At 40.5% G+C, this 15760-nt stretch overlaps 1 protein-coding gene across 4 annotated transcripts; it reads left to right on the forward strand.

Moving 5' to 3' along the window:
* Window positions 1-5231: 5231 nt before the first annotated feature.
* On the forward strand, window positions 5232-15381 carry LOC137284339 (glycine, glutamate and proline-rich protein-like). 4 transcript variants are annotated; one of them, XM_067816111.1, is made up of 7 exons: window positions 5232-5271; window positions 7339-7638; window positions 13531-13656; window positions 13974-14063; window positions 14491-14603; window positions 14796-14946; window positions 15105-15381. In XM_067816111.1, the coding sequence occupies exons 2-7, from the start codon at window positions 7380-7382 to the stop codon at window positions 15239-15241; spliced, it is 876 nt and encodes a 291-aa protein (XP_067672212.1). In that variant the 5' UTR covers window positions 5232-5271; window positions 7339-7379; the 3' UTR covers window positions 15242-15381. The 4 variants fall into 4 exon arrangements, with proteins under 4 accessions (XP_067672212.1, XP_067672213.1, XP_067672214.1 ...); XM_067816112.1 differs by lacking the exon at window positions 7339-7638; XM_067816113.1 differs by lacking the exons at window positions 5232-5271; window positions 7339-7638 and adding an exon at window positions 11939-11984.
* Window positions 15382-15760: the final 379 nt, after the last annotated feature.

Below are 15760 nucleotides of genomic sequence, written 5' to 3' on the forward strand. Positions count from 1 at the left end.
ACTCGTACTTTTTAAGTCATGGGAATCTAATGAAACTGAATTAACATGAATACTGGAGCTCCACAAGGATGTGTTCAAACCCCATGTTTGTTCATGTTGTGACCTGACACATATGTTACCCGTCGGCAAAATATATTTCAGTTTAAAACTAAATATTACATGGCATTTCAGTCAGTTTTTGACAATTTTTTTTTATAAGAATGACAAACATTAAAACCGTCACGTTTTACCCATGTTATCTGCAACAGAGATTCGTTACGAGCTGCTACAATACAAGTGCTAATTACAGTCACTGTCCTAACTCAACATTTTCACAAAGCATAGATACAACACGTGTTGCTCTTTACAATGTTGAATTCAGTCTTAGTGTTCACTGATGGTACATTTAGTTGCATCTCAGTACAAAACACATGTAGACGGAGGAATACTTTAAGATGAGGAGGTCTTTGATAACAGTGGTGCTACAGCGTCTTCAGTAGTGTTACATGCAGCTTGCCGTATGCAGAAATCAGGAGAGTGAGTGAGTGAGTGTGTGAGTGAGTGAGTGAGTATCGTAGCGGTATGTACATAATCGAGTCTGGACCAGAAAATCGAGTGAATAACATCATGAGCAAATTATAAAGTGAGGAAAACGGTCAGTCGGCATTAATGGAGATAGTCGCTCCCATCCAGATACACATACATCTACCCTGACTTTGTCAGTGTTGTTGAACATTTCAAATTACTCATCTAAAAAGACATTGTAATTGTGTACTAGGTGTGATAATTTTCATAAAATTTGTTGTGTGTAGATTAATGATGACTATGATGACTACAGAACTTACATGAGTCTGTAACCGACATGCGTACATATACACACAGTATACATCGGGTTGTACCGGAATATGGTCATTATGTTCTTGTAATAACTTTACAACACTAGCGCCGGCCAGGTTGACGTGACCACTAGAGTACACTGTAGATGACAGTCGTCAGCAAGCACCACCAAGCAGTCAGTGCCCTTTCAGTAAACAAAATGTCTCGATTTCCTTTGTTAGTAACAACAGATGATAAATGAGAAATTTTGTATTGAAAGCAGACCAACAAGTTGTGCCAGTGATATGATCTAACCTTGGCGGTGTTAGGGGCTTGCACGGAGGTATTACCTCGTCGTTTCGTCATGTTCCCCTTCCAAAAAATTATCGACTTCAGATATCCACAACAGATAACAAGACAGACGGTATTACGTTACAAGCTGACTGCATTGGCCAATAAACTGGTTTGTACAACTATGGACTTAATCCGACCGTCTGTGTCTAGACTGAAAAGGAAAAGTAAAACATGTAGAAATCCGCTTACTCATGTTTTCAGAATCGGGTGGAGAAGCTAAGCTTCCAACATCCGACGCCCCTCATATAACAATGCTTGTTCTTGTATCTCAGTTTGCACGGCACTGTGTGATCACATACACCTCTCCAAGGTTGTTAGTTAGCGAGAAACAGACAACAGATATCAAGAATAAAAAAACCAACGACTTTACCACCACCTGACTAGGATATCAGTTCAACAACACCTTGCAGCTTTACAACACCAAGGCGTTAATATCGCTGCCTCAGCAAATTGTTGTTGTAGTAATGACCGCCGTTTACGGTGGCAAACAAGTTTATGTTTCAAAACCCATAATTGTAGACCATTTAATTTTCTTCTTTAATCTAGCGCATCAGTTTAAAGAGCCCGTTTGGCTCTGGAGATCCCCCAACCATTCATTAGTCCTTGCTCGGACCATGAAATTGCAAGTAAAGTCACCAGAAATGTTCCTGAATGGCTGGTTGACACCAAACACCTCTCCCCTTCCAGCAGATTTACCACGCGAGACACCGACAAGCCGAAAACCACTTGTGAAAATATTCGATCCTGTAATGCTCACGGCAAAAACCAATCTGTCTTCCCCAAGTAACCGACTCCTCGACACAAAATGCGTGTGGCTGATGGAGCAACACAATTGTAACCATCTTTGATGTTGAGACAAGACAGAATACACTAGTATTGGATCTGGACAGGTTTATCTTTCCATCAGCCAATGTTTCTTTGGTCTGGTTCCTGTGGATAAAGTCCCTTTTTGTTTTTGGCGTTGTCTGTGTGGGCTGTCAGTTTGTGTGAGAGAGAATCAGAAACTGTTGGTGGACCTAGGCCATCCATGGCTTCAGTTGATAAGGTCTGACAGACGTGATAAATGTGTGACTTCGAAAATAATACATGGATGTATCACATTTCAACTTAATGAGATACTTGTGGTGCATATAAGTTAATTGAATATTATATTCAAATATATGTTAGTTTTAAAACACACGTTATTTAATATTTGATTGCCTTCGTCCCATTAAATATATCACTCAAAGCAATAAATCTCTCCCTCACTCCACGGTTTTAAACTACTTCATGAGCGATTGGTCATTGCTGTGTACGCTTGAATTAAATACTTAGGTGTAATATATTGCCTCACATGCTTAGAATTTAATTTGGTGGAATTCCTTTTGTCCGTCGGTCACTGTCAGTGAACAACGTTAATGACATCGTGTACAACTGAAGCCTTCAAGCAACTAATCCCTGGAGGTGCCATGTCTAGGGAATGAATTTCTGTTCTATAGCATGGATCTCTTGATATCAGTATGGGAATACTACAATACCCCTACACCAGTATGGTGTCTGAGCACACACACATAAAACATATATGAAGGGGCAGAAAAGAAACCTACTTTCAGAACCTGTTATGCCCACGTTGCGAGGAGCATCCCCGTTTACCGTATCGTGTTCGCGACTAGGAGACATTGCATTATCTAGCAGTTAGTATTTCGGATATTTGAAGTCTTGCAAAGAGAAGTATGTAACTGAGAGACCTCTCTTCACTCACAACTATCAATGAAACTGATATTTGCTGAAACAAATCAGTAAACATATTCTGAATGTGTATTTAATATTTGCTCGATGACTCAGCCAGCTTTAGCTATCAGTGCCTGTCTTATTAATCGTGAAATACCATCGAAATGTGAAGCTGTATCTCTTATAAAATCAGCACATTCTGAGATGTATGACATTTAAACGACCATCATCACGACAGTTACAATGTAGGCCAGTGATCCGGGATGCGATATGCATGCCCTGCATGTGCGCGGGTCTATGTTCGATTTATTGATACTATAAGATGATGTTGGGTGTTTTTCTACATTTATATTTACCAGATATCTTTAACATGTGAGTATTTAAAGATGAGGAGATTAAACATTGATAATAAATTACAAAGATCGCACTGTTTGTGTAATACATTATTTCCTATAATGCCTATATGGTATTAGAGCGGCCCATACCGAGTTCGTCTCTCGGTTACCGTTCGCGGTTCTATCGTACAAAGCCATCTTAGCGCTAATGTGTTCACTCCCATACCTTAACGTGGGCTTAAGATAGTCTCAGCACTACGTTGTTTTACACAGCAGTACACAGTTGTTGTGGTAGAAAAGTATGAAAAAAGGGTGAGATTACTGAGCTATAAAAAAAACAAACTCTCACTAGGCCAGCGTATTCCGGGCACCCAATGACAATAAATATCCTTATAAGATATAAAATATTTATTCCTGTATTTAATCCTGAATAACTAATGTAGCCAAAACATATCGCGGATGATATGTATATTTAATGTACTATATCTTTGTTGAGCCCAGAAGCTGTTATTTACATCACTGTACACATCTTCATCTGTATGCTTGTATTCAAAACTTATTGAAAACAATAACAAACAAAATATGTACATATAATATTAGATACCACATGTGAAAATCCTACAATCGCCTGCTGCTATAGGGATGGTGTAAATCCAGCTAGGTACCATGCAGGTATCAAAGGTAGTGTAAGTCCCCATGGTCACTGATGTGGTGATCTACCTCATGTCGCTAGCGATTAATGGCCCATTTCTATATTGTTGTCAAATAGAAGTTTTCTTTTGTATATGCTCCCATACTTGTTTTAAATAAAATTTGATGCACTAGTGGTTGTTCCGTTCTTTGACGACAAGATTTTATAACATATATTTCATACTGCATGTTGTGTAAAGTTTCCCTGTCTCGCTATGGCTGAAATAGTGCCGATGTGACGATAAACTTTAACCCACTCACATGTGAAAAGCAGTTCGCAGTCTCCATTCACGTCAACCATTCATCCTGTTATCTGCTCTCTCTGTTCTCCCCATCTCTTCATCAGCTTCCAGAACTCCACCCGCTCCTCACCCCTCCAATTAACATCCCCTCTCATTATCACTTCCATTACCCCTTCATCTGTCCCTGTCTCCACCAAACCCCTCCCAACACACCCTCCTTCCACCCACTACACAACCCCACCCCTGTCTTCACCCGTCACGCCTCTCAACAGACCTATTGCTAATTAGGTATGTATATAGGCGATGTGGATTTCGTGATAAGACATTTACATAATGTCGAACAGACCGATAAAACCATACAATTAGAGCAGATAATTCATGTCTCGCAGCTTACATTTTCCTTGATAGCTTTGAAGAATTGGTTTACTTAATATAAATGTGACACAACGTTACTGGTGACATCCATTAAACCTCTCTAATAGAAACGTTATATCATTATAACAATGAGAAAGGTGTTTCTAAACAAGCAGCTTCAGACGGCTGGGACCACGGAGGCCTGAGTGTGGAGATTTTACGGCTGCTTTAGTTACAAGGTACCCGTTGAAATACCAACTTTGACGTCTTACGTCGGGTTTTACGTTGCTTTTACCGATATCCCCGCAATATCACAACGTGAGACACCAAAAATGGCCATCACACATTAAACTCATGTGGGGAATCGAACCCGGGCCTTCAGGGTGTCCAGCGAACGCTTTACAGGTAGGCTACCCCACCGCCCCCCATGAAAATTGTCACATGGTTCTCCGCTCACAAAAATGTTATTTAAAGATGTAATTTAACCGATGCCTTTCAAGGAAACTGTCAGTATTACGCCCTGGAGTGATCTCCTCGGATCGCATCAAAAAGTTTAATGTTTGTGATTTGTCACTACTATTGTTTCTGTGACTGATATTTCACACACAACACAAGTAACTCATATCGAACATGCTCAATGTCGTCAATATAAATAATGTTTATACTGCGTGTATATTACAACAGTATGGTTTAAGAGGGACTCGATCACTCACCGCGTTGACCGAAACGTAATGTGTCAAGAGTTGTCTCCCTTAGATTACTTCGTCATTCATGTTCAACAGTCGATACGGGTAAGTAAACCGGGGACTTCCCTGCCACACGTGGGTGTGTAATTTAACTGACACAATTACCATTGACTTACAAAGTAGTACCATTAGAACTGATGTAAATGTCAATATTATAAAAAAAACAAAACACTAAAACATTAACTTGCTTGTTTACGAGCGCAGTCACCATTTCCACGTTTATGTTTCGAGTCCACTTTCATTTTCACTTCATTTAATGGAGCTTTGGATTATACTTGATGTTCATATACTTGATGTTCATCAGCCCATGCCTGCGGTGAGAGGCAACTAACTGGATCGGTCGTCAGGTCTGATGACTTTGTTGAAATATCACTGTATCTGAGATACGTAGATCGGTGCATATGAAACATTTCCAAAATTGTCTGTTCAAGCTCATTTACAGACCGCACCCATATATTTGGGGAAATACTGAGTGTGACATTAAAGATATACCAGGAAAGGAACCAACCAACAAACAATAAAACAGTCAATGTTGAGCTGTAATGTCTGCATGTCTATTTTTAAACAACGTTAGCATGTTGTTAAACCCGTTAGACATATATTTGTTATGCACGAACATAACTTATGAATATTCAATTCCGCATCTGCGAATGCTGTACAGTGAATAAATCACGCGTAGGAAGCTGGGTTTCATTCCAAAGCATTCTCGGCAAATTATACCGTTGTCAATATGCTCCCTTTATTCCCAGCAAAAGGGAAGAGGCCACGCACATGTGGGGTCATCATGACATTACCCGGCATTCACCCGTGATCTAACCGACCTGTTATCCGGGTCCCGAGCAGTACCAATGAGAATTGTAGGCGCTCAGCTGAAGCCTTTTGATATTGTAGAGCCATATACAAATATATCGAGATGAGTACCTGAGCGTAGATGTCCTATGTTTTGCATTTGTATCGCGAGTGACTAAGAAGATATATGTTTCCGAAACGAGAGCGAGGCACGTGTGTAGTGAGTGTACAATGTGACATCTAAGCGAGTGTGTTGATTTCTTTATTACCCTTGTCCTCAGAAGGCTTTGATTACAAATATAGTCGCGTTTTACCAGCAGTTCCAATGTTATAGCCTGGAAGCGTGTGGCTGCACATACGCCAAGGTGAAGGCCTCTGCGAGCTGACTAGAACTGCTGTAGGACTACAAATCTAGCGTCAGTCTTAAACAGCCAAATTCTGACAAGAATTAGCATGTAAAGCGTGACACAGTGTCAAGGTGTTATTATGTGTGATGTGTGTTACTTTATACATTGCTTCATGTCATGCATTTACTTCGTCGCACATTGCCCCATGTCATGTTTATGCTTCGTCGCACATTGCCCCATGTCATGTTTATGCTTCGCCACACATTGCTTTATGTCATATTTTACGCAGATACACAGACTTCTGCATGTAACAAAGACTGACAATTGTCATATTATAGTCACACCAAACACATTAGAAGTCACATTCCATCGCATTACAGGTGTTAGGATACTCACTATGACATCAAGAAGGAACGTTTGGACACATGAAGATCCGTCTTAGAATTAGTGGTGGTGGGGAAGCCTAGTGGTTAAAGCGTTCGCTCGTCACGCCGAAGACCCGCGTTCGATTCCCCACATGGGTACAATGTGTGAAGCCCATTTTCTGGTGTCCCCCGTGATATTGCTGAAATATTGCTAAAAGCGGCGTAAAACTAAATCACTCACTCACACTCACGTGTTAGAATTAATCTTATTTATAACCCATGCCTGCCGTAAGAGGCTACAACGGCATCGTGTGGGTCAGGCTTATTGACTTATTGACACGTCACCGTATCCAAGATGATCATACTGTTGACCACTGGACTGACTGATACAGACTCGATTATTTACAGATAGCCGCCATATAGCTGGAATACTGATGAGTGTGGTGTAAAACTACACTCACTCACTCCAAGCATACAACTCACCAAAACAGCTTGTGTTGTGTGTTCGTAGTGACAAATGCTACATTCAGAATATATAGAAGAAGAATGTGGTTTACAGTTTGAAGAGTTGACTTGGTTATTTATCTTCTGTCTTATCTCGCACACTCCAGATCCCTACAGTGGCAAAGAAATCACTCTCTGTTCTGTTTCCATGGGGATGTTCGTTTTCTTCTTCGTTGTTTTCTGTATCGGGTCCCTGGCACCCACAGCTGTCTCCCTGCCAACTACCCAGGCCGGGTGCCACGTGAATGACCAGTACCATCCTGACGGTTCCTCCTATCAGCCTTCAGCCTGCAAACACTGCTACTGTAGTCATGGCCGGGAGGTGTGTGCCGTTGCCGCCTGCTTCTTTACGCCTTGTGTCGACCCTGTTCACGATCCCAAAGTGTGCTGTCCCATATGTCCGAATGGTACGTGCTGCTGATTGCAAGTTCACACCTTGCCATTTTCAAAGGTTGATTTAAAAATACCTCTTGTGATTTTAACCTAGGCAAACAATGGAAATGATTAAGATTTCTTTAAAGGGTGAAGAATAGTTTATATTTTTCTTACCAAACACAACAGCCAAGAAAGACAATAGTAAAGTTTTGATACACCACAGTGCGCTTAATATGTGTTAATCCTCAGATGAAAGAAACTACAGTCTAACGTTATCTTCATGTATGAAAATGGGAAAGTATCCACGATATGCAGCGCAGATTAACAAAGAATAACAAAAATGTAGGTTAAGAGCTCTTCGTTAAGGCTATATTATCTAGTGCCTAATAAAGGGACAAACTTTATATGCCCTTGTGTTTTAAGGTTCCAACTGCTGGGCTTCCAAACAGATAATCCCCGCAGGTAAAGACGTACAAATTGATGAGCACACAACGTGCCGATGTCCAAACCCAGGATTCGGTCAAACCCAAGCTGTCTGTTCCATTGCAATGCAAACTGTGACAGCTCCTCCTGCCGTAATTCCTTAGTCGCCATTCGACAATAAACAACAATAAAATGTTTGAACTTTAATTCGGACAGAGAAATTATATACGATCAGATATTGTGACTTATATATTGAGTTATTTGCGCTCGGTGTGATTCAATTTGACGAGGTGTTTATGTCGTAGAATAAGAAATAATGAATCGTGCATTCATTCTGGGTAACCTCCTACACCCTCATTATCAATTCAGCATATGCCATCGCCTGAGGTGGCTTCATTATAGTGCAACAAATGTACGATAGGACATTCATTTTAGTTATGCATCGAATGCGTGCATGCGGAAATTTGAGAGGCTCATTTGATATTACTATTCGTATGAAAAAGCAGGCGTGATGGCATGAAGGCATAATCAAAGGACACTAAATGAGGTGATCCTTCCATAACCTATTTGAATCGCGATCCATTGTAAACAGCAAGGTATGTAATCGAGGATCCGGTTCTTTACAAAATTAATTCGTAGCATGCATTACACAAATGAATATTACGTGTACTGAGTATAGGACTACAATATCATACAATAACGCTCAGGTAAATATTTAACTACTCGGAAGGAGGACAATGCATCTGACAACAAACCGTATTCACCCCCCTTCATACCACTGGGAATGGGACACCGGTGACCTAGTTCAAACACCATATTTACACATCAGACACACATTGGTTAACAGTTGAGATTTCAAAGAGAAATACATCTCCAGTTATTAGTAGCTGGCTTATACTTAATGGTAGAGCACTCTTGATTTGAACGTCTTGATTAGAGAATAGTGTCAGTTGGCATGTTTGTTGTTTATAAATGAAACAGGGACCAATACGCACTAGCGAGTAGATTAGCTATAAGCCAATTAAAAAGTCCTTGAGATATCACGTTTTTCTCTTTTATGTTTGTACGGCCAGTTTGTGCAACTCCTGAAAGCAGTCATGTTTGCACAAAGGTTCATAACTCTCACACTGACTTCTGTTATAATCTGGCCTCGGCAGTACTGGGCATTTTACTTGTACGTTAATCATTTGCCACCGGCAACAATCTATACAGCCACAAAAACATTTTCCTTCTTTGAAAGTTTGATTGCAGTGAAGGATTTCTTTCACATGCAGATTGTTCGGGATGAACCTAACACCTAACCACTAACACGTTTTTCATCACTAACACATCCTTGCCTACTCTAGTCGATGTCGTGAGTTGAATATCATCCCAACTTTTGTTGAAGATATTTTGACCAGCCAATGGATTGTATTTGGCCTTTCTAGTTTTATGTGTCATTGGAAATCGTGTTACCTTTTGAATTGAACGTAAATTTTTAATTGAAAAATATAGAGATAATTTTTCACCTGTCTGTAATCAAAATTGTACAGTGAAAACACGCCACAACTGACACACGATGATGGCAAGCAGCGCCATCGATCATGGTCAGATTTTTTCACGTATCGCAAAACACCATAACAAGAATAAGCAGAACATTGCAGATTCAATATGGCCACATCTAGAGTTCTTAAACCAAGACGACCAATCGAGGTGTCATTCTGACTCCGCTGCAACGTCCGTGGCACGAAGGAAACAAAATGTGGCCACATCAGCGATTGAGCCGTGCCTGGTGCATCAAGCATTGTAAACACAGGATTGGTGAGGAAGTTGTAATGATGCCCTGCATGTGCGCGGGTCTGTGATCGATTTATTGATACTATAAGATGATGTTGGGTGTTTTTTTGTACATTTACATTTACCAGATATCTCTAACATGTGAATATTTAAAGATGAGGAGATTAAACATTGATAATAAATTACAAAGATCGCACTGTTTGTGTAATACATTATTTCCTATAATGCCTATATGGTATTAGAGTGGCCCATACCGAGTTCGTCTCTCGGTTACCGTTCGCGGTTCTATCGTACAAAGCTATCCTAGCACTAATGTGTTCACTCCCATACCTTAACCTGGACTTAAGGTAGTCTCAGCACTACGGTTGTTTTACACAGCAGTACACAGTTGTTGTGGTAGAAAAGTATGAAAAAAGGGTAAAATTACTCTCACTAGGCCAGCGTATTCCGTGCACCCAATGACAATATCTTTATAAGATATAAAATATTTATTCCTGTATTTAATCCTGAATAACTAATGTAGCCAAAACATATCGCGGATGATATGTATATTTAATGTATTATATCTTTGTTGAGCCCAGAAGCTGTTATTTACATCACTGTACACATTTTCTTCTGTATGTTTGTATTCAAAACTTATTGAAAAAAAAATAACAAACAAAATATGTATATATAATATTAGATATCACATGCGACAATCTTAAAATCGCCTGCTGCTATAGGGATGGTGTAAAACCAGCTAGGTATCATGCAGGTATCAAAGTCCTCATGGTCACTGGTATGGTGATCTACCTCCTGTCGCTGGCGATCCTTTCCCCCATTTCTATATTGTTGTCAAATAGAAGTTTTATTTTGTATATGGTCCCATACTTGTTTTAAATAAAATTTGATGCACTAGTGGTTGTTCCGTTCTTTGACGACAAGATTTTATAACATCTGAATATATTTCATACTGCATGTTGTGTAAAGTTTCCCTGTCTCGCTATGGCTGAAATAATGCCGATGTGACGTTAAACTTTAACCCACTCACATGTGAAAAGCAGTTCGCAGTCTCCATTCACGTCAACCATCCACCCTGTTATCTGCTCTCTCTGTTCTCCCCATCTCTTCATCAGCTTCCAGAACTCCACCCGCTCCTCACCCCTCCAATTAACATCCCCTCTCATTATCACTTCCATTACCCCTTCATCTGTCCCTGTCTCCACCAAACCCCTCCCAACACACTCTCCTTCCACCCACTGCACAACCCCACCCCTGTCTTCACCCGTCACGCCTCTCAACAGACCTATTGCTAATTAGGTATGTATATAGGCGATGTGGATTTCGTGATAAGACATTTACATAATGTCGAACAGACCGATAAAACCATACAATTAGAGCAAATAATTCATGTCTCGCAGTTTAAAATTTTCCTTGATAGCTTTGAAGAATTGGTTTACTTAATATAGATTTGACACAACGTTACTGGTGACATCCATTAAACCTCTCTAATAGAAACGTTATATCATTATAACAATGAGAAAGGTGTTTCTAAACAAGCAGCCTCAGACGGCTGGGACCACTGAGGCCTGAGTGTGGAGATTTTACGGCTGCTTTAGTTACAAGGTACCCGTTGAAATACCAACTTTGACGTCTTACGTCGGGTTTTACGTTGCTTTTACCGATACCCCCGCAATATCACAACGTGAGACACCAAAAATGGCCATCAGGCATTAAACTCATGTGGGGAATCAAACCCAGGCCTTCAGGGTGTCCAGCGAACGCTTTAACAGGTAGGCTACCCCACCGCCCCCATGAAAATTGACATGGTTCTCCACTCACAAAAATGTTATTTAAAGATGTAATTTAACCGATGCCTTTCAAGGAATCTGTCAGTATTACGCCCTGGAGTGATCTCCTCGGATCGCATCAAAAAGTTTAATGTTTGTGATTTGTCACTACTATTGTTTCTGTGACTGATGTTTCACACACAACACAAGTAACTCATATCGAACATGCTCAATGTTGTCAATATAAATAATGTTTATACTGCGTGTATATTACAACAGTATGGTTTAAGAGGGACTCGATCACTCACCGCGTTGACCGAAACGCATTGACAGTACGAAGCTATCGATAACACGCAATGCACCAAGAGTTGTCTCCCTTAGATGATATCGTCATTCACCAGTCGATACGGGTAGGTAAACCGGGGACTTCCATGTCACAAGTGGGTGTGCAATTTAACTGACTCAATTACCATTGACTTACAAAGTAGTGCCATTAGAACCGATGTAAATGTCAATATTATAAAAAAACCCAAAACACTTAAACATTAACTAGCGCAATTACCATTTCCACGTTTGTGTTTCGAGTCTACTTTCATTTTGACTTCATTTGATGGAGCTTTGGATTATACTTGATGTTCATCAGCCCATGCCTGCGGTGAGAGGCAACTAACTGGATCGGTCGTCAGGTCTGATGACTTTGTTGAAATATCACTGTATCTGAGATACGTGGATCGGTGCTTATGAAACATTTCCAAAATTGTCTGTTCAAGCTCATTTACAGACCGCACCCATATATTTGGGGAAATAGTGAGTGTGGCACCAGGAAAGGAACCAACCAACAAAACAATAAAACATGAAAAAATAACAATTTAAAAAGAAGAAAAATAGAATAAAAACCAAAACGCATGTAACGGTCAGTGTTGAGCTGTAATGTCTGCATGTGTATTTTTAAACAATGTTAGCATGTTGTTAAACCTGTTAGACATGTATTTGTTATGCACGAACTTTACTTATGAATATTCAATTCCGCATCTGCGAATGCTGTGCAATGAATCAAGCACATGTGTAGGAAGCTGGGCTAAATTTCAAAGCATTCATGGCAAATTATACCGCAAAAGGGAAGAGACCACACACATGTGGGGTCATCATGACATTACCCAGCATTCACCCGTGATCTAACCGACACAGTCAGCCACCTGCTACCCGGGTCCCAAACTAATGAATTAATGTAGGCGCTCGGCTGAAACCTCTTAATATTGTAGAGCCATATACATATATATGAAGATGTCACATGTATTGCATTTGTATCGCGAGTGACTAAGAAAATATATATTTCCGAAACGAGAGCGAGGCACGAGTGTAGTGAGTGTACAATGTGACATCTAAGCGAGTGTGTTGATTTCTTTTTTACCCTTATCCTCAGAAGGCTTTGATTATAAATATAGTTTCGTTCTACCGGCAGTTCCAGTGTTATAGCCTGGAAGCGTGTGGCTGCACATATGGCAAGGTGAAGGCCTCTGCGAGCTGACTAGAACTGCTGTAGGACTACAAATCTAGCGTCAGTCTTAAACAGCCAAATTCTGACAAGAATTAGCATGTAAAGCGTGACACAGTGGCAGTGTGTTATTATGTGTGATGTGTGTTACTTTATACTGACATCTTGGTCGCACATTGCCTTATGTCATGTTTATACTTTGCCACACATTGCTTCATGTCATGTATTTACTTCGCTGCACATTGCCCCATGTCATGTTTATACTTTGCCTCACATTGCTTCATGTCATGTATTGAGTGCCATTTAGTTAGTCTGCTTCATGTCATGTTTATGCATCGCCACACATTGCTTCATGTCATATTTTACGAAGATACACAGACTTCTGCATGTAACAAAGACTGACAATTGTCATATTATAGTCACACCAAACACATTAGAAGTCACATTTCATCACATTACAGGTGTTAGGATACTCACTATGACTTCAAGAAGGAACGTTGATCTCAACTTATATGGGGATATCACCAAAATCCTGCCAAAGGGGGCGTCAGCCAGGACAGCATCGCAAGACAACCTCAAAGTGTCCGGTGTGTGGTCATTGTGAGGCACAGTTAACCATAAAACAAATAGTGAACCGTAGTAGACTTTGTTTAGTGCGATATGTTTCTAATTTATCATTCTTTTAGTGAATGTATAAATATAATAGTATTACGTCCAAATGTCTGTTCCCATCCCGATGACTCCCCCATTTAACATAGAGCAGATGGCCTTCTAATTGAAAAGGCTGTATTACTGCGTTACACATAAATAACTGCACATTAGCTCAGCGTGTTATATGACAATGTTTGGTTTTATATTTACCTTTCTGAGTATGTTAATATGAAACTGTCGACTTCCCCAACAGGTGTTGCCGCCTCACAGGCACTGGTCGATGCTGATAAAGTCGAGCTGGACAAACTCAAGGACATCTTCGTGAGGGTTGGAGAGAGCCTCAGTAGGCAGATTACCCTTCAGAATTACACCCCCAGTTTAGTCTCAGAAGAAAATGACTCTATTGGGTGGTTTCTGGGTTTAGGTTTCAGTTTGTAGCTGTGCGATGTAAGGGTAATCGCCTGAAGAAGGCTATATCTATTACTAAATGAGCAGTGCTGAATAATCCACAAATCTGATATACGAAGCAACTTGACCTTTATGCATCTAACCTAAACCATGTTGCAACACTTTCATCCCCATATATCCATTTATATTCATGTCATCATTATTTACATCATAATCATATTTCATGGGGTAGGGGTGGGTGGGAGTGCTGTTGTACCATTGTGTGATTACCGCCATTGGCCACTAGGCCAGTCTTCGTGCTAGGCTCCATCTAGACTAACGCTTAGTCACTTAATTTAAGGCTATCTTTTCGTGTCTTTCAGACATTCACCCTGCTCTTATTGGCGCTATTGCCAGTCGGGAGTCTCGTGCTGGGAGACTGATCAAGTCAACAAACGGCTTTGGGGATGGTGGAAATGGATACGGCATTATGCAGGTTTCGCGTAAATTTAGTTATGTAACAGTTCCCACTGATTGCACGTTTACCAGAATGAGAGAAAATATTTATCAGTATCTAACCAGTACATATATGTAATGCTTGATCTGCTTTCCACTGACAGAAATGTTGTATGACGTGATACTGTATTCCTTATACTATTATGATGCTTATAGATGTTTTGTGTGTCAGTGCGACATCCACACATCTGGTGTTGAGTGGAAGAAGCACGCCTGGAACAGCGAAGGGCACATCAGACAAGCGATAGAGGATGTTCTTATCCCTAAGATAAGAGGCGTACAAAACAAACATCCAACTTGGACCAAGGAACAACAGCTACAAGGTTGGGGGTTTCATATACCTGACATTATTCTCAGCCACCATTGCAGATAAATAACAGAAACAAAGTACTGAAAATGGTGCCTTGAAATATGTGTCTTGACCATTGACTGTTACTCAAGCACCTATGCACAATAAATGACTCAAAGTCTATTATTGCAGGTGGTATTGCCGCCTATAATTTTGGAGTGAAGAATGTACAAACAGTGGCGGGGACGGACGTTGGAACTACCGGTGACGACTACAGCAATGACGTCATCGCACGTGCTCAGCGTATCATTGATAGTTTTGGGTGGTAGCCGAGTTGTTGTAAAAGGCGACAGCCCTTCACAGAGATTACGTTTTCCTCTAAGGTCAAAGTACAATCCATTCGTGTACATGTATACACCTACCTGTATATTCATATTCTGTATACAAAATAAATAATCGAAATCCTAAAGATGTAATGGTTTGAAACATAATAACACATTTGAACGTTTTAACAGCAAATAGACAGCATCTGTGTCTGATGTATCTGGTGTATTGTACATGTGTAATCCCACGATGACAGTGGTGCAACAACGTCTACGGTGGCGAGTGAGTGAGTGAGATTAGTTTTACGCCGCACTGAGCAAAATGCCAATTACATGGCGGCGGTCTGTAAAAATGTGTCTGAACCAGACAATACGGTGATCAACAACATGAGCATCGATCTACGATCTATGTGCCAATCAAGTCAGCAAGCTTGACCACCCGAACCCGTTTGTCGCTTCTTACGGAAGCTAGGAGAACATCGTATGCGGATTTATGTCCCAATCTTTCCCATCTAGTATCTTCGT

This window comes from Haliotis asinina, chromosome 5 (genome assembly GCF_037392515.1).
Source record: "Haliotis asinina isolate JCU_RB_2024 chromosome 5, JCU_Hal_asi_v2, whole genome shotgun sequence".
Classification (NCBI taxonomy): Eukaryota; Metazoa; Mollusca; class Gastropoda; order Lepetellida; family Haliotidae; genus Haliotis; species Haliotis asinina.